Below are 26,373 nucleotides of genomic sequence, written 5' to 3'. Positions count from 1 at the left end.
AGTATTTTCATTTCAGTGATCCTCATCCTGTTAGTCCTATTCAAGTAATTGACTTAGGGGGTGAAGGGTGTAAAGGAGTGGGGTCCCCACCTCTCAGATAGCCAAAATGGGAGGTAGGAAATGGCCTCCTACCAGTGGGCAGTTTAATCTCTGTGATTAACCTTCGGACCTGGCTGTGTCGTGCTGACCAGAATGCACTCACAGGGATTGTGTTTGCCTCGATCCAGAATGTTTAGTCAAAAGCTTCTTGGAAATACCAGGCCTGGATCCTTCTGTCTGCGTCCGTTTGTAGTGGGAAGCGTTCATGTTCCATGGCTGCTTTTTTAAGTGCTAAAAACCTGCAGTGTCGCAAGGGAGAGAGGTGCAGGTTATGGCTCCCTCCCCTAATAAGCGATGCTGAAGGGTACTTTTAGCTGGTAGCATCTCTTAAGGGACTGTGTGCTGTGTGGTTGGTGCAGAGAGGATGCGCTCTTGCTCATCCCAGTATGACCCTACAGATTAGGACAGCATAACAGCTTCAGAATGGGGAGCCGTCTTTCCCTCCATCCTTTTCCCATGCCCTTGTGTGTCAGGCCTGAACAATTTTCTGCTGAGTAAATTCCCATTCATTTATGACGTTTTCGCTTTGCCAGACCATTATGTGGAGTCATATGGAGGAGAAACTGAGTCCCCTTTCCAGATGCCCCAGGCCTTCAGGTGTGTTGTCATGGTGCAGGGAGCTGAACCCCCTGTGCGCAGGGTAACTAGGATGTAGAGGGGATAGCTGACTTGTCCTGGCCCTTGCTAGGGGATGGCAAAGTCAATAACTGAGCCCAGGAGTCCTCTCCTCATCTAAGCACAGCACGGTACGTCTACCAGAGACTTGCGCTGCTCACATTCGTGCAGACCCGCATCAGTCTGGCTGTGATCAAAGGCGTAGAAATGACACAAGTTTGACCTTGCTTTTTCCATCTCGCTTGCCTGTCAGGAGGCACGGGTCTCCCTTCCTTCCTTCCAGTACAAACAGCCTGGATTTCACCCCCTGGCTCCTGTAGGGCATCAGGGGGCATCCTGACCCTAAGGGGGGTCAGGATCTGACCACGGTGTCTCGCTTTTGATCTCATGCTAATATAGCCCCGAATCTGGATCGTTCAGCCTCTTTTATGCCACCACCTTCCTTCCATCAACAATATGTCTTTACCAGAAGCCGGACAGCTTCAGGCTCCCCATCTTGCCACAGGCACTAGGAAACCCTTTCAATTATGTTGTGCCAAAGCGTGGAAGAGGGAAACCAGTAAGCTCCTGAACGTGATGATGCCTTGCAACATTCACATCCTCTGGGCTAAGCAGATAGAGTGTTTTGTCCTCAGTCTTCCTTCCTCCTCCTCCCTTGGATGTAGATCCCTTTGAAAGCTCCTTGTGCGCAGGACCTTCATCCTACAGGAGGAAGAAGGAAGCATGCCACAGTACACATTCATCTCAACAGCAAAGCCTATTCAGTTTTCGTATTTTAATGTTTATATGTGGCAATATTCATTGCAAAAGTCATTGGGTGCTGAAGTTAAATAACGAAGAGCAGAAGTGAGTCATGCACGCTGCATATGATGGCTTATCAGGAGTCTTAATTATAAAAATACAAATCTCAAGTCATTAATTCTTTAAATTCAGACATATCAAGTATTGCATTTTTAAAAGGGTCTTGATGTGTTTTTGAATTTTTTTTGTTTGTGGGGTTTTTTTGTTTTTGTTTGTTTGGGTTTTTTTGCCTGCAGAAAGGTAAGGACTTTTGTGAGACATTTTATTCTTGTATAGTTTATACTTGGCATTTTTAGTGCTTATTAGAGCCTGTGGTGAACAAAGGATTTGCGAAAAAGTAAATGTTAAGCAATTTGACTAGTAATTGTTATAGCTTTCATGTTGTAGCAGTCAGAGATGGCACATGCACATGCATGCACATGCAGAAAAAAATCCAGCCCTCCACTCCTGTTACGGAGCTGTCGGTTAAGCAGAAACTTGAGAACAACATATTTTGCTGTTGGAAAAACTTGGGAGTGCTAGTGAATTCGTTTGGTTCCCACCTAATTTGACTTAGCAAATAGAAACTTTATGCAACATTCAAATTTTCTTCTCTAGTTCAATAGCAGCACTTGACTCGGAAGTAAACAGACAGCTCTAAACAAGGGTGGTATCTGTTTTATTTGCTATTTAAGTACTGAAAAAATAGATCCTGCTATTCATTAATTTTTGTATGAGTCTACAGTCCCTTTTATGTGGGTGAACAATACCTGTTAGTGTGAAAAGTTTTGCTTTTTTTTATTTTGCTACAATTTAAAAGAAAAAATCCATTAACACAAAGCTATGCTTTTCTCCAATATTTGCATTATAGAAGCAAAAACCCAAAACTGTTCTTGTTTACTGTTGGAATCATGCACAGTATTATAGTTAATAATGCTGCCAATACATATTACACCTTTTGGCAATATTTAAGCTTCATAAAAGTGGTCACTTGTCTGACAGTACCAATCTTTGTTCGTTCTGTGTTAGTGATGCATTAAACAAAATTTCCAAACATGCTCAACATCCATTTTTTTGAAAACCTTTTCTTTTTAACATGAAAGATTGGTCAGTAATTGTTTTACATGTCACTTGTGGTTATATTTCATTTTTAATGTCTGTTTATATTTAATGACTGTTGGTCATATACACCATATACAAAGACTTGGTTGTTTTGAGAATTTGTAATGATTTGTTCCCCCATAGTAAGTAGCTAGGTTTATTGAGCTTCATAAGAAATTTTCAGCTGTAAGTGTTTTTTTGGTTGGTTTGGTTCTTTTTAAGTTTCTTTTTCATTCTTTGCTTGAACCCAAATATTTAGCTGCTAGGTTAGGGCTCCTGTCTGCTTTCCTGAGCCTTGTTGCTAGTCTTTATGTTATTCTGGTTTGTTCCTTCTTACCCTGCTAACTTCTAGCTGGACTCAAGGGTAAGTGCTTCCCTGTAGCTAGCACAGCTCAGATAATCAGACTAGATTATCTGACGTATGCAATGTGCTTTTTTTTTTTCCTCTTAAATCTTTCTCATGTTTAGATTTTGTAGTAAAAATTTTCCATGTTATTTTCCTGAATTTAGGTTTGAAATGTAAGTTTCCATACTGAAATTAGGATGCATGTGATGTTTGCATAATTGCCTTCTCTCCCTGGCTTTCACATTGGCATCAAGTGATCCTCTCAGTAAAGCCAATCATTAACATTTCTATTTTTCATTCCAAGATGTAAATATTAATTAACATCACAATAAAACTGTAAATAATACCTCCTTTTGTTTCATGGAATTTACATCTAGTTGACTGCTTACTGCCTGAAAACAGATCATTTTGCACTCTGACGATATCATTTCTCTCCGTTGCAACGATTAGCTGGGCGTAGGGCACCAGCGGTGCGGGGCTAGCCGTGGACACCTCAAAGCGTAGAAAGGTAGGGCAGTAAACCCGAGGAGGCCCAGCTGAGCAAGGCGAGCTGCAGGACTCCAAAGGAGCCCGCGGCCCCTGCCCAAACACGCCTTGCGAAAGCCAAGGTTTGGCAGCTTCCTCTCACGTAAACCCAGGAGGGGATTATTTCGGCAGCAAAAGGCAGCTCTCTGGTTTACTCTGTGTTTGGACCAGACGGGAAGGCTGACCCACTCCGAGTTAAATCCATTGCTCGCGGAGGGGCTTCGGCTCTTCCCCAAATTATTGTAAACCAGTCTGTGTAGCGTGGGTCTCAAACACCGATCAAAGCACTGCTTTCTAAAGAATAAACTAGGGGAATTGTTATTTTGCCCCTGAATTGTTTCCTTTTCCTGTTAGAATACCTACTTTAAAAAAGACAAAAGCACAAACTTATGCATTAAGAGAGATTTTTCTTAGTCTTTGTTCAATCTTAAATATACAAATCCTGCGCTGGTGTTAAAAGCTTGCTTCTCAAATACCTGGTGAGTGCCTGCTTTCCTTAGGAGGGAATAGCATCAGTGGGTCACGAGAGCTGGCAAATATGTATCCAGAGTATCTGAATGCAATTATGAGAAGGAACAGGCGGTGTCATCCCTCCTGGCCATCAAACAAGACTCCTTTTTCTTCTTTTCCTTTTGTTCCTTTTTTTCCCTTTTTCTGTGTGCGAGTATGTGCGCGTGTGTATAAATAATACCCTTGGGTAGCAGGCAGAATTCCTTCTCAGCAGACACTTTCTTTTTTCTTTCCTTTTTTGCTTTCTAAATGTTTGGATTTCCAAAGAGCATTCTGATCAGACTTTACCACAAAAAGTTAATTTGATGGAAATACAGATTTTTGCCTCTTTGAAAGAAAGAAAGAAAGAGTGAATGAATGAATGAATTTGGGTCTGGCAACATTACATGTATTTGCACTACAATGCATTGCTGTCTTATTAGATTATTTTAATAGTTTTGTGCTTTGATTGCTTTTTTTTTTAGATAGATAGAGATATCATGAGAACGCTGCTGTGTCTTCTGTATTGTCAACTTGCAGATGCTTCATTGCAGGAATGCAGAATTAAAATGTTAATTCAGTTCTCACAGAACTTGCATGAATTTAAAAATAGCCTGTAAATCACTTCTACGTGCTTTAAGAAGCATGAGACTCTAACTTATGAAAAATAAATTCACAGGTTTCCGCAGTCATCCAATTCAAAATATTTTTAAATAGTTATAAAAATGCTGTGCAACAATGTTCTGTATTATAAATAGCTGTTTTCTAAAATGTGTTTTTAATTTACCACACGAGGAAACATGTAAGTGCATGCTACAAATCCTTATTTATTTAACAACCAAACGTTAGGTAACTTAGCTTTCAGTTCAGTGCGTAGCGCATCCTGGCGATTTACAGGAAAATTCTGAATTGTTTTATTAAACCTTTAACTCAAGCAGAAAAGAACTGATGTTTGCGGCAGGGAAAAAGCAATAAAACAAAGGAGTGGAGCGCAGACTAAATTTAAACCTGTCTTCTAACATGGAATCAAATGAAAGAGGAGGGTCTTAGGTAGCTGGCTGAGAAGCAAGTTGCGTCTGCCGCCGAGGCCGTAGCTCTTGGCAGGGCGGAGGAGTAACGCAGCGAGGGGCACAAACCTGGACGCACGCAGCTGCACTTTACACAAGCGGCAACGCTGTCGTGCGCTGAGAGGAGGGGACTTGGTAAGTCACCAGCCGTCGCTGCCACCGGCTCCCTCATAAACAGCAGGATGGCGTTTTAAGCCCCAGAGCGTACTTCCCCCCCCCCCCCCCAGGCCCCCCCCGCCCCGCAACACCGATATTTCCAATCCAGCCGCTCGTTCGACGCAGCCGAGCGAAACGTGGTTCCTAGGCGCTTCCCCGTGGTGCGTCTGTAACGAGGGGCAGCCCGAGCGCGTCCGCGAGCTCCGCGCGGTCTGCGGCAGCGCGAGGGCGCCTCGGCGCCCCGCCGAGCACGCGGGCGAGCGGGCCGCACGGCACGGCGCGGCGCGGTGCGGCGGGCGCGCCGTCGCCTGCGGTCGGGCTCCCCCTCGCTCCCGCTGCTCGGCGCGGCCCGGGCGGAGCGGACTTGCTGCGAAACTCGTCTGGCCATGCCAGTGAAGACTTTTCTAGAAATATCTGTAAATGAATAGCTGCCATCAATCATTGTCATTCCTTTATTTCATGTCTCCTGATGAGGTTGACTAGTGTCATTGTTTGTTACTGTCCAAACCACATCTTCATTCTTGTAACGTCAAGCAGATATGACAAGCCCACATTTTCCAGATGAGTAAGATACAAAGTCACCTTTTAATTTGCAGTTTTTGTTTTTGGGGGGTTTTGGTTTTTTAACAAACAAACGTGTTGTAAGGTTTGCTGAACGGTCAGTTGCCTTTGGTACTAAAACAAAGTCACCCATTAATGAAAAGAAATTATTCTGGAGTAAAAAATTCTTACGATAAAATGGCTACCTTTAGCCTTTTATAACAAGAATTCTTTTATGGAGCTTGTCCCCCGTTACTAACTCCGCTTTTTGCAGAACAAAATCTGCCAAAATTCGTGCTGTAGCAAAAGGTATGCAGAGGGCAGCGAAACGCATTAAAAAATCCAAAGAATGGGATATTTTATCTCTTCCTTTTGAAATGACAGTTACGTAAGCAGAAAGGCAGCCCTCACAGGACAGGATGGTGGGACAATCCTTTGTTTGTCATTGCTGCTGTTGTTGTTATTTAAATCTTTGTATTGCTGACACTGACAGATTTGTAAGACTCTGATTTCAAACACTCGCACAAAATGTGTGTTTGACAGAGGGCTAGTTAACGCAGTCAGTCTAGAATGCAAACTGGGGAAAAATGAACAAAATGAAAATAAAAGCAGCGTTCAAGAAAAGACAGCAACGTAAGTTAAAAAGCATAGTATAAAGGGCCGGGGTCTGTAGTTTTCAGGAGTCGGCGCTGCCCCGTTCACCTTCGCTTGCAGGCTCCCGTTTGAGACCGCCATCGAACACCTTTCCGCCGCGTTCGTGTGCGGCGAGTCTAAATCTGTAAGGTGACTTCTGTGGGCCAGCAGCATCGTTTTGCCTGGGGCCCTGAACAAAGAAGCCCCCGCTAGCTTGGCACAGCAACTTGGGAAGGGATTGTAAATTACTGGAGCAGCATATAACTAACTTTCTTTGGGTTTTCCTTTCTTTTTGACTTTAATAACAGTGCAGGGTCAAAAAAGCAACCACCTTCGACTGAAACGGTGGATTTAAAGCATTTACAGATCAGTTGTACAGTCTAGGTGTGAATATTAGCCGTTTTCACTTTGTAATTTGTTTAAAATCTCATCCAAACTCTACAAGCCATTTTGAAGGAGGATGGATTATATATAAAGCTGTCATATCATATGCAGATGCAGGCATTATTTTAAATCACAGATCAGCTGTCTGGAGTGGAGGAACAATATATTTAGATCTGTCCTTTTCTTTTTGTATTTTCTAGGAAGATTACTGCTTTCAATATAATCTGATTTCTAAATTTAATTTTTTTAAATGATTCCATTAGAAAAGATCAAAATGCAAAAATAAATTGCAAGTCGCACGGTGCGTTTATCATGTACCAATTAATTAAAGGAAGGTAAGTTTAGCATAGGTTTGTCCTTTTTAACATGCTCCTAGTTATTCTTAAGAATTCTAAGCCTCTGGACTAGGGCAGATATTATCTTTAAGTGAAATTCACGTGCGTGTAATCATTCTCCAAAGACATCTCCAGTTCAAATCACGCCTCCTGTATTCGTTAGCGGGGTCATTTGCACGCAGCCAGTCCCCGCAGTTCTGCCGACACAGAAGGGTTTGAGCAGGCACGAACTGCAGCGCTGGGCCATCGGCGCCGAGAACTGCAGCTGTTCATCTTCCTTTCCATGTCAGAAAACCACGTTTTAACTCACCAGCTGGGCAGAAGTCATGCGCATCATACCTCTTTGAAACACATCGTGGTCACTCGGGCTCATGACCTGCCGTGTATGATTCCTCTCTCCTCACGTGGTTGTTCTGAAATGGGCAGATCTCTGGGCAAGCGGGCTTTCGAGCAGCCACACAGCAGGGAGCTCCAAAAGGTGCTGCTTTGCAGTGATGAACCAAAATAAAATTGTCCCGGCACACGGGCAGTCGCAAAGGCCTGTGTAAGCCCCATGTCAGTTCGCAGTGCTTGGCAGAAAACTGTCCGTGCACCTGCCTTGCTCAGAGAGACCTTAGGAAGCACAAGTCAGCTCCTCCGCTCCGAGTCAGCGAAGCCTCAGCTGATTCACTGAAGATCTGCTCTAGGTCCCCCTTGTTAAGGGAACGTGAAGCGGGGAAAAGTTTGCTAGTTTGGAGTAAGAAGCGTTTGTTTCAAACATACTTCCTAGCGCATCTGCTCTAAAAAGTTCACCAACGAAAGGGCTAGGGGACTCTTCAGACTTCCAGCTGATTTACTCACATCTCAGAGTCTCGTTTGCTGAGCGAGAGGATTGACAGCATTTCAGGGCTCCTAATTGAAAAGTAATAAAATTTCTGAGTGAAGCTGGCAAATGAAGGCCTCCAGCCAATTTGTCAGCTTGCAGTCTACTCAGAGGAACCAGGGAGAGCAACAACCTATTAAAAATAGTCTGATAGTATCTGTTGAAGCATTCTGTGGGCACTAGCAGTGGAATTGAAAACAGCATAAACGCAACCTTTGGTAGTGCACTCAGTCAAATCGATCCTGGCCCAGAGGGACAGAGACGATGGGGCAGAGATCTGTCAAAACAGGCAGAAGCCAGCCTACTGGCGTGCGAGCCTGCCACCGCGAGACCCGGGCTTGGGGTGGGCTTCACGTCTGGTGCCGTAGGAGCTGCAGGCTACACGCGCCGTGGAGGTGATGCGCTCATTCTGCGCGTTGGGGAGGTTGCCCCAGTGCCCGAGCCAGCCCTCGCGCCACCGCGTCGCTGCACGGCGCGAGCTGGAGCTGCTTGTTCTGTCCCCGAGCCAAACGTGCGGAGTCACCGTCACAGGCAGACGGTGGGGAGAATAGGGACCGAGGAGACAGGCAGATAGAAGGCAAGCAGGACTCGACACACGACGCGAAACAGGGGAACGGACCCTCGAAAACCGTAGAGCCTGCTGCAAAAATCGGCATTTATTCAGCAGAGTTTTAATGAGGAAAATTGCCAGCTTCTGCTGAATTAAGTATTGCTAGCAGCTAATTGAAATGTTACATGTTTTAATTTGTCCAATTTCTTTCCAGTGGGTGATGTTATTTATATGACTTATATATAGCTAATGACAGACTATACAGAAAATGTAAAGATTGCTTCCAATAATTAGTAATATCTGAGAGCACAGACATGAATGAGGTATTTAGAAAGACAAGCCATCCCTTCACAGGTTCGTATTAAATAGTGAAGTAAAACATATATAAAAGAATACTATCCTATTATTGAAAGCTTCCTTTATTCTTTTTTTAGTTGAGGATTTTTGTTTCTTCTGGTAAACAGCAATTTTGTTTTAAAATAAATACAGTTACCATATACTGCTAGTGTGGAAAACTGCATTTTTGTGTCCTTTCAGGCGCATTGTTTCAAGGCCACCCAGTTCCCCTAGGAGGTTATAAACAGGGGAAGGATTTAAATCCTATTCTATTTGTCGAGAATTTGGCAAGAACCCGTATCGTAGGAAGCTGAGCACAGACAAAACCGAGTGAAAGGTGTCTTTTAATTCCTCGGTTGCTGGTAGAACAAAGCCTGCTCCCAGCAGGGTCCCGGCTGGCCGCACCCAGGCTAGATTGGCGGCTTCATTTCAACTGGTGAATTTGGTGTATTTTTAGTTAACCATGTTGAGAATAATTAATTAGTCCCTAGGACTTAGTGCCTGTAAACGTCATCCAAAGCAGAAAAGTGTGAATACATTGAGGCTATTAATTCACAAAAAAATGGCAGCTCATAATCCAAGCAGAAGAAATTGTGTCCCTCTGTCAGGATGACTGGCAGCTCCAGCACGCTATCAGGTTACTTTCTGAGTGATAACAAATTACATATCAATTTAACTTGTTAGCAATGCTTAAAAGAGCATCTTTTTATTTCTTTGAGGTAGCATTTAAAGTTGCCATTAAAAAATTGCTGTGGGGAGACAAACATTGGCATTTGGGTAAAAAACAATGTGACTGGTTTGATACCTAGAAAACCTAGTAAATTTAGAGAAAATGCTACAGCTATAACTGTATTAGAATGGCAGAATCTATTATAATTAACTGCAACTAACTAAATAGGAGCTACTTTACTTATGTGAGCAAAAATTCTGTTAACTCATAGAGTATTGTAAGATACAGAATAAGTTACTGGGTTTATGTTCTGTTTTTAAGTACAGAATAAATGCACTATAATGAGCAGTTGACAAGATGTTAATTCTAAAATCTTTTGCCTAAATGCAATAAGATAGTCCATAACTGATGCAAGTTGACAATGGGAGGTGAAAAGTATACTCTGTAGCTTGGGAAGAGAAAAGTTAATGCAGGGAAGGGGAGATATTTAGCTTTCATGCTTCATACGGTATGTTTTTCTGTTGTATATGTCAACTAAAATGTGTTATATCTCTCTAAATGGTGTCTTTCTCTATATGTATAAATGAACAGATGCAGATAGAGCTCAAAAGCATGGCATGGATGAATTTATCTCTTCCAATCCCTGTAACTTTGACCACGCTTCACTCTTTGAGATGGTTCAGCGCCTCACTTTGGACCACAGACTTAATGATTCCTATTCTTGTCTGGCAAGTATATTCTTTGGTCTCTAGTGATATAAACATCAAGCAGCAAAGTCAAAGCTAGTGCAAGTGGGGGCTAATCCCCCTGTTGCTGGAAGATTGACTTCTGTTTACACCAGCTTTGAATTTGGCCCAGAGGTATTTTCTTTTGAGAGGCTGTCTGCAGTGAACTGACTGCTGTTCTTCTCCAGTAATACTGTCTTTATCATTTCTGTTTACTGTGCTTATAATGTTTCTTCCTATAAAGACAAACTCTGGTATGGAGATGTACAGTAGAAAGCAGAAACAGTGTTTTGCAGCGTCCTGCACTGCCTTCCAGAATCTTATGGATGAAAGAACAGGGAAAAGATGACGGTCTGGTGTCACCCCCCGTGTCAATGGAGTCATTCGAGGAGTAACTGTGGCCCAGCTTTGTGTCTGTTTATGAGCAGGGATCCCAAGCAGGTAACAGGAGGGACTAGGTGGATATACAGCAGTGACAGGCCTGCAATCTGTCCTTGCTCATGTAACTGCATGCCCGTCCTGATTATTCTCATGAGCAAAAGTTGCAGCTCTCCGCCCATTGCTGTATAACAGTGGCACTGAGATTCTCCAGGGGAGCTGGTAGTCTTTGTCTGGGGTGCAGTGCTTTGGGGATCTTAGGAGCTGTGAGGATATAAATGACAAATAACCTTTAACAGTATGACTTGAGCAATGAATTTCTAGCAGTTTAGGTGTGGAGAGTAACTGTGCTCTGAGTTTCTAAGAAAGCAACAAGATGAAGCCTTTCTAGAGGGTGGATCAAGCCTGAAATGCAAGTTGTGGCCTAAAAGGCGTGGGACAGACCCTAGCCCTCCTGGTTTTCTTGTGGTGTGCAGAAACCTCCAGACGGGGGTGTCATCGCTGGCTTGTTCTGCAGAAGGAACACCCCGTACGGTTGACTTCACACGTCTTGCCAACTGTGCAGTCCCTGGAGCTGGGGCTATAGAGTAGCTTTTTTTTAAAAGCAACAACCTGGGAACACAACAGAGCAGTTGGCAGCAAAACTGTCAGTCTTGAATCCTTTCCTCCAAGTGCCCTCCACCATGGTGCTCCTCTCATCTGCTGTGCTGCTTGCACCAAATGCAAGGGCTCCTCTCCTCAAAATGACTAAGGTCCAGTAAATGCCATTAGCAATAGCAAGTTATCTTCTTCCCCATGAGGGGCAGGGCTAGGAGGAACAGTTGTGGACATCCCCTGAGGTAAGGATGGGGTGGGGGAAGGCTGCAGCATGCACCTTACCCACACGTGTACAAGTGATATGAGTAGGCTCAGTGGGACCATTGTCTCACCTATGGCAGGCTTCTCACTGGTTCCAGCCAAGGTCTTTGCTCCAGCAGGCAGTGAATTTGGCATGCAGCTTCCGCTCCCCACGCATGGCTGACACTAGGAAGACCATTCCCATCTTTGCATGCCTGACAGGTTGGCTTGCAGCTGGTTTGTCTCTGTAAGGTCTCAGGCCTGGTGAGAGCTATGACCCTTTAATTAAATTCGTGGCTGAAGGAGAGGCATGAGGCCATCACTGAAAATGATTGATAATGTTTCTCTTCAAGAAAGCCACCAGGCATACTACTGCTTACTATCAAGATGTTTGGGCTCTTGCTAGGAGCTACTGGAGCGATGAAGCTCCCTTCAGCACCAAGACTTGTGTCGCTTTGGAAAGGAGTGTCACCACTTAACAATCTTCTATCAAGTCACCCATAACAGAGTGTTGTAAAGAAAAGAGTAATGGGCTGTGTTCACCCACACTTGGATTTCATATGCTTCTTTTAGTATGTTTTTCCTGATTATGAAGAAAAAAACAGACTGACCTCAAAATTTGCATTCAACTGCAAAGAGCCCTATTGCTCTTGATATGTCTGTGGGAAGTTTGCGATACCATTACACTGGCTTGCCTGTCGGAGCTTGTAAGTCTGTGGTAAGCCTTCCTCGTCCATTCTATATGCTGCTAGGCAGTTGTTATCCTTCCTATAGGATATTCGCACGCAAGAGCCCTTAGATCTTTGCCTTGTCATGCCTCTTTTGTCCATGGGTTTCCAAATGTGGACGTGGAGTTGCCAGGGAAGGCCTACCCAGACTCAGTGGTTTACCCTGATACTGAGAGAATAACTCAGCTTTGTCTCCTTTCCGTGGAACCAGGTTAAACAATGCTAATGCAAGCCCACTCTCTGGCGGAGCCAGGCATCTCTATGAAAACAAACAGGCTGTGTGACTAATCTCAGCTATGGCAGAAGTGATGTTTGCTGGCAGAGAGCACCGTGTTGGAGAAAGGGGAAGAGCATTGTCTGCGTTGCTTACTGAGGGTTCTCACCCATCTTCCACAAACTGATAGCACATTCACAGCTTTTCCTGGACTTTCAGATAGGGGAGGAGTATGCAGCTCTTCCAGCTTAATGTTGACCCCACACTACGTCTTCCTTCCTTTCAGCTTGGGCACTTGCATTCTTTCTGAGACTACCCTTGAACTCTTCCCAAGACTTCCAACCTGCCGCCAGCATTCATGGAATTCACATAGTACAACATGGCATTTAACAAGGAAATGTGGTGTTCCGGAGTGCCCAGCCTAACGGAGGGGATGTAAAGGGGTCAGTTTAAAAGGCTGGTAAAGCAGGCCACTGAATTGAAGTTGTTTTGTGTTTCCAGTGGTAAATGCAAAAATTTAGCTATTGAAAAGTGAAATTTTCCCCCCAAGAATCTTGGTTTTCACAGAAACTGCATTTACCTTAGAAAAATTGCCAGTGATTCAGACTGCCCAGCCAAGCCTAGCTTTACCTGGCTTGAAAGCTCCCATTGCACTCCCCCATTGGTGCTTGGTACATGTGGCCACTTTTCGATGCGATTTGGCTTCTTAAGCATGGTCAGTCAAATTCCCTGTGCTCTGCAACCTCCCTCTGATATGCCTCTACATTTCCTCATGCCATTGAATACCAGCTGGGAGACCAAACTGGGCTATACCTAACTGTGTGGGGTGAAACACCCAGTGTGTCGCTATCGGTTGCATTTCCCAGACTGGCTTGTTGTCAGTTGGTTGTGCCAGGCAAATCTTAATCTTAAGAGCCAGGATCTGCCTGAAGACGAGGGGGATTTTTCTGAATACAGCCCTTCGTCAGATCTTGAATTTGTTCTGGGGCTGTGGGGAGCAGCATTAACTGCCCCTTTGCAGCTCTGTTCAGTAACTGCGGAGGATGGGAGCAGGTTCTCTGTTTTGTACCTCTGTCATTTCCAACCTGTTGCTGACCCCTGACTCCTCTAATTAATCCTTCCCTAGTCTGAGGAAGGATTCCTCCTCTTCTTTTTCTGTACCCACTTTCATGCAGAAGGAGACCTTCTGGTCTTACTAGGCTCTGGATCACTCTACCCGTAGGCTACTTTGGCATGCTCTCGTGAGGTATCATGATAGGAGGTTTGGTACTGAACCAATCTGCTCAAGCTGCTTTTCAGTGAGCTGTGGAAGAGATCTTGAGTGCTCAAACCCTTTCCTTCTGTCTGACGGAGGACCAACACTCTGCAGACCCAAGCCAAGGGAGCAGTGTGGAGAGCTCCGTATCACCAGGTCCAGCCTCCTGTCTTCTTTCACCCCAAACTCTGGGCTTGGCGTCTGACTCCAGTGTACTTAGTGCCAGCCTTCCCGCTGAGTGTAGGGCCAACATTTCACCCCATAGGAAGGACTGAGTCCATTGTATACATTAAACAAATGTAACAACTTAAACTGCATTTGTACCCCAGTAATCAGATTCATCCATCTTTCTATCTCAGAGCAGTTAAGGTATTTCCATATTTTGACCATACCTATTCTCCAAAGATCTGCATGAAAACAGGCAAGGTGAAGAGATTGTCCAAGACTGTCACAAACTGGCAACAGAGATAAAGAAATCCAGAATCAAGCACAGTACGACCAACCAGCAAACAAACAAAAATATCAGAAAAAGCAATAAAGGCAAATATACCCCTCCTAAAAAATAACCTTCCAGAGTGCTGTCCCATCTGCATTGTTCTGTGTCTTCATTTTGAAATGTGCACTTCTAGTGATCCCAGAACTGTAGCTACTCCCTATATCTATCATTTTCCCCTCATTATTTTAATTCTTTTCTCAATCTGTTTTGGAGTTGGCCCAATAAGGATGAGCAAATCCTTCTCTATGTCTTTGAGCTCTTAATTGATATTTCTTCAACTCTTTTCAAAGCAGCTATTTTGGCATCTAGAAAAGATTTGGTGTCATCTGAGTGGTAGAAAATATATTTTAATCTTTCACAGCAGTGTTGTTTCTAAGATGTAGCATTTGGGGTAACAGATGGGGTGGCAAAGAAGTTGCCTATAGGGGCAGTGCTCTGCCTCAACTACTCTCCCGCCCGCTGCAGGAACTTTTCAATTAAACGATGAAAGATTTTGCAGCTTGATGCATTCCAGAGCTGCGTCTTAGCAATTGTTTAGCACCCAAATTTCCATGTAAATATTGATGGTTTTGCAGCATTTTGAAAAGCATTCTACGGGAACATTCCCGTCCTAGCAAGCGCCTTCGCTGAAGGCAGAGGCGCTTTGCACATCGGCTGTCCCAGGACCTTCACCGGAGCACAGCGCTGGAAAGGCGTCCTCCTCGAGAGCACTGCCTTTGCACCGCAAGCCATGTATCACCATAGGACTGACAGACCAAAATAGTTTGAGATTTCTGGATGGTTAAAGAAACCCTGCTCATTAACAGAGCTTACGTTTACTTTGATGCCAAGGAACGCTGACCTGCCGGCGGTGGGTGATCTCAGAGTGCGTCACCAATGGCAGACAAATAAGGATGATGAGAAACGTCCCTTGCCGGTACTGTGGAGCTGCGTTCCTCCGCCTTCAGCACATTCCTACCCTTTACAGATGCAAGAGAAGTCTTTATTCAGTATAATCCTCCATGTTCTCACCCGGTTCAATCTTCTTGCTCATGGCCAAATGTACAATCCCTTCCCAAAAGTAAGATTGCTGTTTCATGCTGTTTAAATAATCAAATCTTTGTCATCTCTTAAAGGTGTAAGTCTCCTTTATTGCTAGGCACCAACATGAATTGGCCTAACTTTTCAGCATTTTAAATGACGTTTCCCTTTAAGGTAGCATAATACATTTGTGTTAACAATTGCACTGAGTATGTGCTGTGATTGGGGGATGATATGCAGACTGTATTGTTTGAGTTAAGAGTGATCTCTCTCTCTCTTTTTTTTTTTTAATGGAGCATTAGGTTTGTATTTCTTTTATTAGAACAGCTGACCACTACACCTCCAGATCTGATCGCATTTGTATTTAATAACCTATATTTAAAATCAAGTCTCTTTATTTCTAAACAGGGCTGGTTTAGTCCTGGCCAGGTCTTTGTGCTAGATGAGTATTGTGCACGTAATGGAGTGAGAGGCTGTCACAGACATCTCTGCTACCTCAGAGATTTGCTAGAGCGCGCAGAAAATGGAGCTATGATTGACCCCACCTTACTTCACTACAGCTTTGCCTTTTGTGCATCACATGTTCATGGCAACAGGTAAGGAATTATTCTTGGCTAGCAGCTCCCTGCCAGCAAGGGATGACTTTGTCAAATATAGGTTTCCTTGGATAATGCACAACCGTCCCCAATTTGTTTTCGCATTGGATGTTTGGCAGCAGCGCTTCTAGTGGCATAGTCGGCTTGTTTGTTTGTTTCGTTGCTTGTTTAATGTAAGCAATGAAAATGCACGTACAGGATCCAGAAACGAGGGTTTTTAACTTTCGTGCCCAGGCACCTGCTAGCTGGAGTTCTGGACACCATAGAGTCAAAGTATGTGCCACTGTCACAAGTTGAATGAATCGAAGTAAACAGTATTCTCTACTGATTTAATTGCTGTGTAAGCGAATCTGACAATTTGCAACAGTGAAATTTTCGGCAGCATCAAACTTCAATATTCAGAAGTGAGTTAAGCCCTTAGGTACCTGTGTCTCATTAAAAGTCAGTGTGACGTAAGTTCAGAAATTGCTAAACATAATGGAAAAGTTTATCTTGCTGCTGTTGCAAAGTAATTGCAATTTCAGACGTAGCCCCAGAAATGTGGCAAATCTTTGATAGCAGGAAGTGGAGCTGTGCTTTTCCCTTTTCTATGTATTTTGTTGACTGCTATACTATCTATTGCAGCTTCTTTTTCTGCTTTGTTTCTTTTAAGTTGCATTATATACTTTGTGATATCGCTTGCTTTCCTGCATATGCTGCTGTGGAAGGGAGCGTTGTAAAATAATTATGTGTTTTTGTAAGCCCTCTGAATTATGACACGCATTGCCCAGGTTTCGCGTTGCAAGACTGCCACTTGCTTTGCAGTTAGCTTCCTACATCTTGTCATGGAAACTGAGTTTTTGCTTCCTTAGTTTCCTTTTTAGTTCTGACTTTCTTTTGCTTGTTCATTCCTTCTTTGCAAACTGTTATTTGGTTTTGGTTGTTGTTTACTTTCAGTTTAGTTTCCTTTTGTTTTGTTTTTTTTCATGTTTTTTTCTGTTTCTTTCACTTTTGCTGCCGGCCTTCCCCCACGCGTTTCTCTCATTCCCCAAAGCCAACACATGACAGAATTACTTGGTGGGTCACAGCCAAGTGCAGACGGCGAAGGGGGCAAAGTGTCTCATGCCGCTGCCACTGAAGTGGAGACAAAAAAGGATTCCAAAAAGGAGTCCAAAAAAAGGAAAGATTCCAAATCGCAGCCGAATCCAGAGCCAAAAAGGTAAGAGAAAGTGCACAGTGCACAGAAGTGTATTGTACTTGGCACCAGGGCTCCTCGATCACTGAGCACACTGGGCAGTTTGCATCCCCGGCACCAGCGGGGCTCTAGGACTGTCAGCACACCCCTGTGGCTGGAGTCAGGCACCATGGGGAGGCCAGGTCCTAAACCAGAAGTCAAACACCTATTTGACTCTCTTGGCAAGTCAATGGCATTTGGGTACCTTAGTCCTGCAGAGAGTCAGCGCCTTGACTTTTTCCAGGTGTGCGTTCAGAAAGGCTGTTTGCACAGAATCTGAGGAATCAAACCAGAAACTGCAAATTGGCCACCCCTAACGCCCTCTTCCATGGGCAGGGCTCATCGCAGCAGGATGCTCTTTTGGGGTACAGGACCTGGTTCAAAGCCCTATTGGCTCAGGACTGTATAACAGAGGAGGTCAGATGCTGGTCACATCTCCTCCATGTACCCCTTCAGAGAGTCCAGCACAGCCAAAAGCTGAAGCTTCCTCTTCAGCTGGGTCAGGCAAGGACGTACCTGATGGTACTGGCCGTGGTAACAACCTGCCAGTCCCTCCTCTTGGGGCTGAAGAATTGCAGGCATGGGAAAGATGTATTACTTAAAATCCATGCAATTTGTAGACCCTAATCCCATGCCTGTACAGCTCCCTAGTGTTGAGGATGGCTGCTACACCTTACTGGGAGACAGCTTTGCAATGCCCAATGGGCAGCTCTGCAATGGCAGGGCTTTTAAAGTAATTTGGTTAAAATATTCCAAGAAAGCAATTAAATGTTTTGCTATAACTTAACTTTCTTCAGCTGATGACTGACTTCAAATCAAAAGGCTATAGCTTTATATTTCTTCTAGGTCATTGTTGTCTCTCTGTCACCTGGGGATTATCAGAGGTTCCTTGCTGGAGATGCAAGGTTAAAGCATTGCAATTTTTAACCAAGATCAGTGTCTATGTAAATGTTGTGTGCTGGCTCATGGAGTTAGGCGTTTGATACAGAAACTACTAGGTGAGGTTTCTTGGCCTCTGCTATCAGCAAGTCACAAGAATGGGCCACAGGTGGTCTGAGGAAAAAAAAATGTGGCTCTCTATCTTTAGTTTCTGCTAATAGAAATCTGAATATCTGAGTGGAAGAGTCACGATTTCTTGTCAGAAGTCTGTTTAAGCCACATGCATCATGCATTTGAGAACTGGCTGGCAGAGAGCTAAGGACAGCCAATATTTATCCGTGCGGTGCTTACTGGCAATTACGATACATGTAAAACTGGGTTCTCTTTAGCTCTGTCCCTTCTTCCCACCTGCCGCTTTCATACGTTGCTTGTTGGCTGGGTCCTTGCTCTTCTCAGTAAACCTCTAGCTCATGGCGGAGTCGAAGACTTTCCTTGCAAATTCTCTAAACCCGGGGACATGCCTGTCCCTGGGACTGTGCAGCACCGAATGCAGCATCCCAACTGAGTACCTTCAAGCGGCATTGGAGTGTATATATCCAAAGGGCAGCTCATACCAAATAGCATTGTTATTTGTAAGCACAGCAGTCTGGGAAGGGTTTAAGTTTTGAGATATTTTTCTGTTTAACAATATTGAGAAAGCATTGATTGGATTTTCTTTAAAAAAGGAAGTTACTTCACTTTTAGACTGCCAAAAAAAAAAAAAAAGAAGGGCATGTCGTTCAGCTTTCTCCAGAATGAGGTTGGCTGTCAGTCAGGATCTGCCACGCCAGCGATGAAGGTCGAGCAGAGAGATAATTTCGTGTGGCTATCAATCTCCTCTATTAGCGACAGACAGTGATGGAGCTGAGGTGGGCTGTCTGTTTGTATCGCGTTTGTGTAAGGTCAGGCAGTGAGACAACAGTAGCTCGCAGTCAGCGAGGAAGTGCAGGGAGGCTGCGGTGCGGACGCCGCGGACAGCCTGAAGGTCGGGGCTGACACAATGACAGGCGTCAGCGTGAGGACGCGGGCTCGCCGCTGCCCGGCTCCCGCGTCGGGAGCGCCGCCGCCGCACGTGAGTGTGTCGGGCAGGGCGGGAGCAAAACGGCCGCTGTTAAAAATACACTGCTGGCTTTGAGCTGACCCTGCTGCCAGATCATGCGAAATGGTCAAAATCCCATATTGGGGATATTTTGGAACCCTATTGGTCTAGTTTTGCTTTACGTCTAAGCTTTTTTTTTCCCCCCCCTCTTTGGGCTCAGGTAGCTTCTTCAGACCTCTGAAAGCCTGACATAATTTCTCCGAGAGAAGGATGTAAATCACTGCTATTTGCGTAACAATCATCTCCTTAATTTTTCAGTTGATTTCATCCTTTTTGAAGTAAAAATGTTGTTAAATATAAATTACTCGTTCTAAGTTTTACCTCCTGCAGATACCTGAACATTTAATATGCAGGCTATCAGGAACAGATCCCAGCAATGCCAGGCAAAGACAGCTAGATGCTTGAATGATTTTCTGTTACCCCAATTACTTGCTGCTCACTAAAGTTAAAGAACTTGAGACTCATTGTTGTGGTCCTACTAGTGACTTCATAGCAGGTATTTATCAGCCAGGTACCATTGGGTGCCTTTTTTAAGTTCTGCCATTATGAAAGAGTCTGTGGTTTCTGATGTATTCTCCCACGTGAAAGATAAGAAACAAGTAGAATCATTCAAACATTTTTGGTTTTGGTACCATTACCATAGTAGAGAGGCTGTCGCTTTCCTTTATCAACAATAAAAATCCAATAAAAATAGTAAAGAAAAGAAACGGAAATGTTTTTAAGAAGACATAATTTTTGTTACAATTATGAAAGGGTTTACGTGATCACCCAGGTCTCCTCCAGGCTTCTCTTTCCATTTTTGTCTTTATCTTCACTTTCGAGGACTATGCTTATACTCTCTGTTTGACACAGAGAGAACGGGTGTGTAGAGGACCCTAGTTACTTGCCATGCTCTGTACAGGAGAGGTGTTGTGGAGCAGATAATGCAGCCCAGCTTTCCCAGGTCCAAAGTTAGTGTCCATCTTGAACAGTGATTTTTCTCCCTTTCAAAGGAATCTCTCTGGGGAGTGACCTTGCTTTCACATAGGCTTTTTCAGGTTAAGCCAGGTAGTAACTTTTTAAAAAATGTTGTTAAAGTTGGCACCAAAAAAGAATCTTTCTATGCTTGGTTAGTCCTGAACTTTTAAAAATAAGACTAAAATGTTGAATGTGTACACATTAACAGACATTACTAAACAGAGCTTACCAAAATCAGGGTGCCAGATTGAATCCCCTCCAGTCTAGTAATGGCTGAACAGCATCACTCCCTGAGAGCTGTTCAGTGACTGTGAGGTGAGATGAGGCTCTCTGTCTATTTACCCAAGGTCCAAACAGCTGCAGGTCCTCTCTGTTAATTATCATGGTACGTCAGGGACCTGCTCTTTTCTGTGTAAGGTGTATTTTACCACATACAATTTTCAAGAAGTAGCTCCTTCGTTAGCTAGCATTAGCATTAGCTTTCAGTAGATTTTAAGAACTTGAGGCCAACAGAAATATTATTTTCATAGACCATGAAGAATTAAAAAGTCTGCATAACATATTTATAATTTTTTTCCATTATATTCTAGTTACATATCTGGCTATTTCACATAAAGGCGAGATTTCCATACAGCTAGTTAAAAAAACAAAGCAAGACTGTTTTGGTCCAACAAAGTAAATACTAAATATATCAGCACTTCTTTCCAACTTCTGATAATCATAGTATCTTCATATGCTTTCCACAGTACTTTGTGTTTAGTATCCACGTTCTGCATTCAGATGAATAGTCCTGATTGCAGTAATGCATGTTAATAAAGTCTCACGTAACGTAAATACTGTAACCTTTTGTTAGGTGCTGCCTCCGCGTCCCAGCCAGATAAGCTGGTGGTGAGACAGAGCACACTGTGCGTGCTTGTCGGATGTGATCCAGCGTCTGTGCTGAAGGGACGTGCATTGCCAGGGACCAGCAGAGAACCAGCTTCCCGTTACCAGCTGACGTGATTCATTGCAATGGGTGTAGGATGGCAGTGCTCAGACACCGTTCGGTTCAGCCGGGGTGCGTCAAGGGTGGAGATCGCATGGGAGAAGCAACGAGCCGTGACTTGGCTCAGCGCGGCGGTGTGGAGGAGAGCAGGAGCAGAACGAAGGCAGAAGCTGGGAGGGTGAAGCGGCTTACGTGTTTAGCAGCATCTAGCGTGTCTAATTTGGGTGAGGGGAAACACCGGGGAAAAAAGCAGAAGGCTGGGCTAAGCGAAGGGCTCCCGGGCAGCAGGTAGCGCACAGTGTGCATTCGCAGAAGAAAAAGAAGTCGGTCAAAACTGACGTGTGCTAAAAAAGCTTTTTTGAGGGGTCTAAACAGGTAGATGCTTTGAGGCCAGATTTGCCGGGGGAGATGCAGCCGGGAGCGGAGGGGCAGCCGGGGCCCAGCGGAGATCACCGCTGCCGCCAGCATGGGGCACGGTCCCTGGACAGCGGCCCCGGCAGGGCTCCCTGCGAGGGATCCTCGGAAAGCCTGTCCTGACACCTGCCGTCCAAGGCGCTAATCATCCGTGTTTACTGTAGAGCTCATATGTGCTGCACCTGGCAACCAGCAAGTGAGCTGAAGGCAGCACGTGTTTTATATTTGAGTTGTTACTTAAAAAATCAAATTATTTGCATCGATTTTTGACATTGTTTTTTTTTTGGTTGGCTCTGAATGCCAGGGCTCACAGTGCGTGCAAAGATCTGTTTGCTACGTGTAAGCAATGTTTTCCCAAGTAAAAAAGTGTAGACAAGTTAAACATAAAAGGTGTAAAAGATGATATGGCTTTTCATTTGTAAGCCGCTTTGGTGTTTCATACAGGCTTATGTCAAAGAGATTAACCCACTGGAGCTATACTGTATATTTATAATTGCATACAAATGCATGCTATTGCTTCGTATATTAGTCTTTGTTAAAAATCATTTTGATATATTTGTTTTAGCAGCATAACTAGCCCTGGGGGCACTGGGTATAATTAGAAAAGGGCATGGGGGGAGGCGGGACTTGTAGAATAAAGCAGTGGCCTTAGGATCACAGGTCCTAATTATAATTTACAATTAAGGCTGGAATTTGCACAAACCATCTAAGCTAAACAAGGACTATCATTTTTGCTTTTTAAATTGCAACCTTCTTTTTAATTTCACCACCTGCTTTGTTGATGTTGTTGCTTTCATGGCTTGAAACCTAAAAATCCAGGAGGGATTAGGGAAGCAATATTTAAAACTTTTCATATGATATATTTACATTGGGAATTTACAAGTTCAGAGGAAGCATAGTGAATCTGCAGCAGAAGGAATAATCTGAATTTTGTTTTGTTATAAACAAAAATCTCCTTTTCCTTTTCTTGCCTTTTTCACCCTTCTGCTTCCCTCTCTGCCCACAGCTTGTACCATACACCTCAGGTGTCTGTGGCAGGAGCTACAGAGTATCAGACGAAAATGTGTCTCTCCACTCGGATGGAGATGCTGATGTTATTTGTTGACCTAAATCCATAGACACAAACCCATTTTGTCTTTTGTGCTTCTATATGTGCAGTATGCGTACATACCTTTTTCACCATTTTGCTCTTTTCTCATTCGCCATCACTGCTTAAACCAGTGTTACAAAGTTGTGGTTATGCATCGTGTGTAAGAAGAACATTGATTCTCTACAGCTGCGTTTTAGCTAGCCTTGCTGCAGAAATGCTCCTTCTGGAGGAGTCTGTGATTCTGTCCATAAGATGAAACATCAAACATAAAAGTGGAGTTGGATACCTTTGGTGAAAAAAATGCCAATAAGCATCAGGAAGAGCTGGTGAGGCTAGAAGTTTTCTTGAGGATTTTTACAGAACCGTCAGCCATGTGCTGGAATTGTCTAGAGCACAGAAGTGAATCTTAAATTATAGCAATGCTAAGCTATATACCCTTTGTGTTCTTGCAAAAGGGAAAATAAATATGTTCCCTTAGAAAGATTACATTTTCAAAGTCTATTTGACTTGAATGTTTAATTAGGTTTCAAAATTATCAAGCTAATAAATTAAGTGCAAGGCTTTCAGTGGTGTTTTTCTAGTTCTATGTATATCCTGCATTTGTCACTAATTAATGAGTTCCTAATGCTTCAGCTTCTGGGAAGATGAGCAACAAAGATTAACATAACTAGTAAATCTGAAGATGTGCAGCTGGGTTATAGTATTTGAAATTTGACAAAAACATTGGAAGTATTATTATTTGTGACATGGCTCAAGATGGGGGACTGTGAGGAAAGTAAAGATGACAGAACTGGTGCTAACCACTGTGACAACAACTTGAAAAGCAGCCGACATGACATCTTTCCTATCATGCTGCCGAAAATGTCAACTTTGTGAAGGACAGTGAGAAAATGGTTTGCCGAAAATTTGAAAGGTAGATTCAAGAGATGCTCATCATGTCAGATGTAATATAGTCCACAGCTGTTTGAGAAAGGAAGTCCTTGCCGTGGTGATGGCTCTCGGTTGGCAGGCCCTTCCAGACATCCGCGCTGCTCCAAAAATGGCTACAGCTGACCTGTAGATTGTCTCAAGTTTGTAGGAGCATGATAGGCAAAAGCAGCTTGTTGTTTACACCGCATGCCGCCGCGGGAGCACGGGCCGCGCGTGAGGGCAGCGCTGGCTGGAGCAACCAGCTTGGGCATCTTCCATCTCTGAAAAGAGCCAGGAAAACACAAAGACCAGGAGATGACCGCAGGCAACACGCTGCATGTTTACTGCACTATTAGTCTGCATGTGCCTCAGTGGTTGGGTTAGCATCACAGTGCAAAGTGTTGGTATGTTGTTGCTTAAACAAGAGGTGTGTTTTGGACAGAGGTTCATTAAGGACCTTCAAAGCCCCAAACTTCCTTTGTGTCCGTGTGTGTCAGTGTTGGAATATTGCTGCTTTCTGAGCTCTACACTTTTAGTTTGCTAAACCCAAAGGTGAAAGATGCAGTTGTGTCAGGGCGTTTCAAGGGTTTAACATTGGTCATTATGCAGCGAAATAATAACTTCCAACAAAACTGAAGCCCTTCGAATGCAGTGAAAAATTATGATCAGGGTGAAAGGGCCATGACCCAACCATTACCAGATACAGGGCCAAAATGCTTTCATCAACAACGTCGTGCAACAAAATGCAATATCAGCGGTGAATTGTCTGGACTCCTGAATCTGGAGCTGGCGTGGGTTTCACTCAGTGCTGTACTCTGCTTTCCATTAAATCACCTAAATATTTTTTTAAAAGCCGACAGTTATTTTAAAAGCAGCGCTTCTTTGGACATTTACTGTCCTTCGGAAAAGAAGACTTCATTTAGACCCATGTACGTACTTCAAGTTTTCACCAGCCTGTCGGTAAATCTTATCGTTGGAGGTTATTGACCCAGCAAAGGGTAACATAACTTTCAGACCATTTCCAGCCCATCAGCAAATCACTGCCAGCGCAGGCAGCTTTTACTCCATCATTTGTCAGCACTGATACAATTAACCTAATGACACTCTGTGAGTTGTTCTGGGTACAGAGGGGGGACTGAATGCCAAAAGTCAAATGAGGACTTCAACCCTGCCCCTTAATATACAGCATTTATTGCAGTCTGTCTCGAATTATCAGCTCTTCTGCCTGGGGAGCAGACCAGACACGGTGAGGTGCACAGCAAAACAAAAGGCATGAAGAAATTCTCCATCTGAACACTAAGGATTTCATGGAATTTTAGAATAGAGATATATTAAGTATGTTCAGACATTAGTTTTTGCTCACTATCTTTTTTTTTTTTCTGGTGGCTTGCTCATTTCTTCAAAATAACTAGTCCTAATTAGGTACTAATGAGACCAGATCCACACTTCCAAAAGTGTTTATAAAACGTGTTCTCCAGATGAGACATTTTATCCAAGTTTCAGCCTAAATCTTTTCCTTTTTTTTTTCCTTAATACACAACTGAATTTGGCAAATAATCAAGCAGAAATTTCTGATGAAATGCTGATTAAATTTAAATATAGCCTCTGATAGTCAAGTCTTTTCCTCTGTCCATATTATAAGTTTTACTTAATGTATATTTAGCTTTAAAAATATACAGTGAATATTCTGCTAGTTACTTTGCTGAAATGTTTTAATGGTTTATTCACCTGTACTGGAACATAAGAGATCATATTTATGATATTAAGGGCTTACTAAATACAGGGTCAAGGAGAAGCGATTGTACCGATTTTATAGTTTTTAATTTTTTATAGTTTTTTTTTTTTTAAGTTTAGGGCCTTTGATTCTTTAAGAGGAAAATAAAGCCAACCAATTAACCCCTGACAGGAGGTTCATTAGAAGCTTTGTAATCCCTTGCCAAGTCTTTTGTATAGCCAAACCAGTCTAGTACGGAGGATTTATGCAGCTTAAGCTGCACGCTGGAGGAGGCCTTTAAGTAAGAACATTTGTTCAAATTTAAGACGTCTTACGTTACCTAGAGAGAGGCTGTGCCAGCGGAGTTACCCCGTAATACACAAATCCGTGTCCTTTGCTTGTCAGTTAATAGGAAGCGGCGCTGCTGGTTGTCTGGGCTGCTGATGCCGCTGGTGGCTGGATTAGAGGCGCTCTCGCCGCTCCTGCCGGCTTGGGCGGCGCGGCGAGTTTGGCCATGTGCGAGTGGGGGCGAAGGAGGGGATGGCCGGGGAGACTCCTCCGGCTCTCCGAGGAGTCCGCGGCAGCAGAGGGACAAGGTGGGCGAGCGTAGGGGCGGTCAGGTCACCTAGCTCCACCAGCGTTTCGGATGTGCCCGCCTGCGCACTGTGCTCTGTGAAAGATGGAAAACGTCCCCAGGTCGCAAGACCTGCGTGTCTTACAATGCAGTCCTGTGCACTTATGAGATACGAGGGTATAATAAATATTCCTTGCGAGTCTTTGGTAAACGTGCTCGTGTGTTAATTTCTATAAACTGAAATTAAAAGACTTTGCATTTTCCAATGCAAAATATGTGTTGCTCTCTTAAGTACATTTCAGCAGAGCGTACTGAAGGTGGTTCACGTCAAGAGATTATTCTATGAAGGTGATTCAGTAGTTATGGAGGAGTACCGCATGTTATATTCTGCTTCTATACGAGCTCAGTGTTGGTGTTCTTTTATACTGTGAATTAAGGGGTAAATTAGCAGCTGATTTTTTCTACAGAAATTAAGTACTTATTTAGCCAGCAGTGGGCCTGATCCTGCAGTAAAAGCTGACATTATATTTCCTGTCAGATACCTATTGGAAGGAGGAGTCCAGATGGTCATTCGGAGAGAGGCTCGCTCTTTCTTTTGCGATTTTGGATACCGTAGCCCTCCCACTGCCGTGACCACTAGCGTCTCGGCGTGCCGCATACTCTCTCCTGGGTCTAATAGTTGGTGACGTGTTTTCCAAACTGCGGTATCTTATTTGCTGTGCAGATGATTTACCAGGGTCAGGAGGTGAAGTCTGAGTCATTC

General features: G+C 43.8%; 1 protein-coding gene across 7 annotated transcripts in view; it reads left to right on the top strand.

Annotated features, from left to right (window-relative positions):
* The window catches only part of CADPS (calcium dependent secretion activator), a 247,325-nt gene that overhangs the window by 145,198 nt on the left and 75,754 nt on the right, over positions 1 to 26,373 (top strand). For all 7 annotated transcript variants that reach the window (XM_068907728.1, XM_068907723.1, XM_068907722.1 and 4 more), the window contains exons 12-13: positions 10,080 to 10,216; positions 15,550 to 15,737. In XM_068907728.1, the coding sequence (XP_068763829.1) occupies positions 10,080 to 10,216; positions 15,550 to 15,737 (325 nt within the window). The remainder of the gene's footprint in view (positions 1 to 10,079; positions 10,217 to 15,549; positions 15,738 to 26,373) is intronic.

This window comes from Struthio camelus, chromosome 14 (genome assembly GCF_040807025.1).
Source record: "Struthio camelus isolate bStrCam1 chromosome 14, bStrCam1.hap1, whole genome shotgun sequence".
In the NCBI taxonomy this organism is placed as follows: domain Eukaryota; kingdom Metazoa; phylum Chordata; class Aves; order Struthioniformes; family Struthionidae; genus Struthio; species Struthio camelus.
This window is presented reverse-complemented; position numbering and strand designations above follow the sequence as displayed.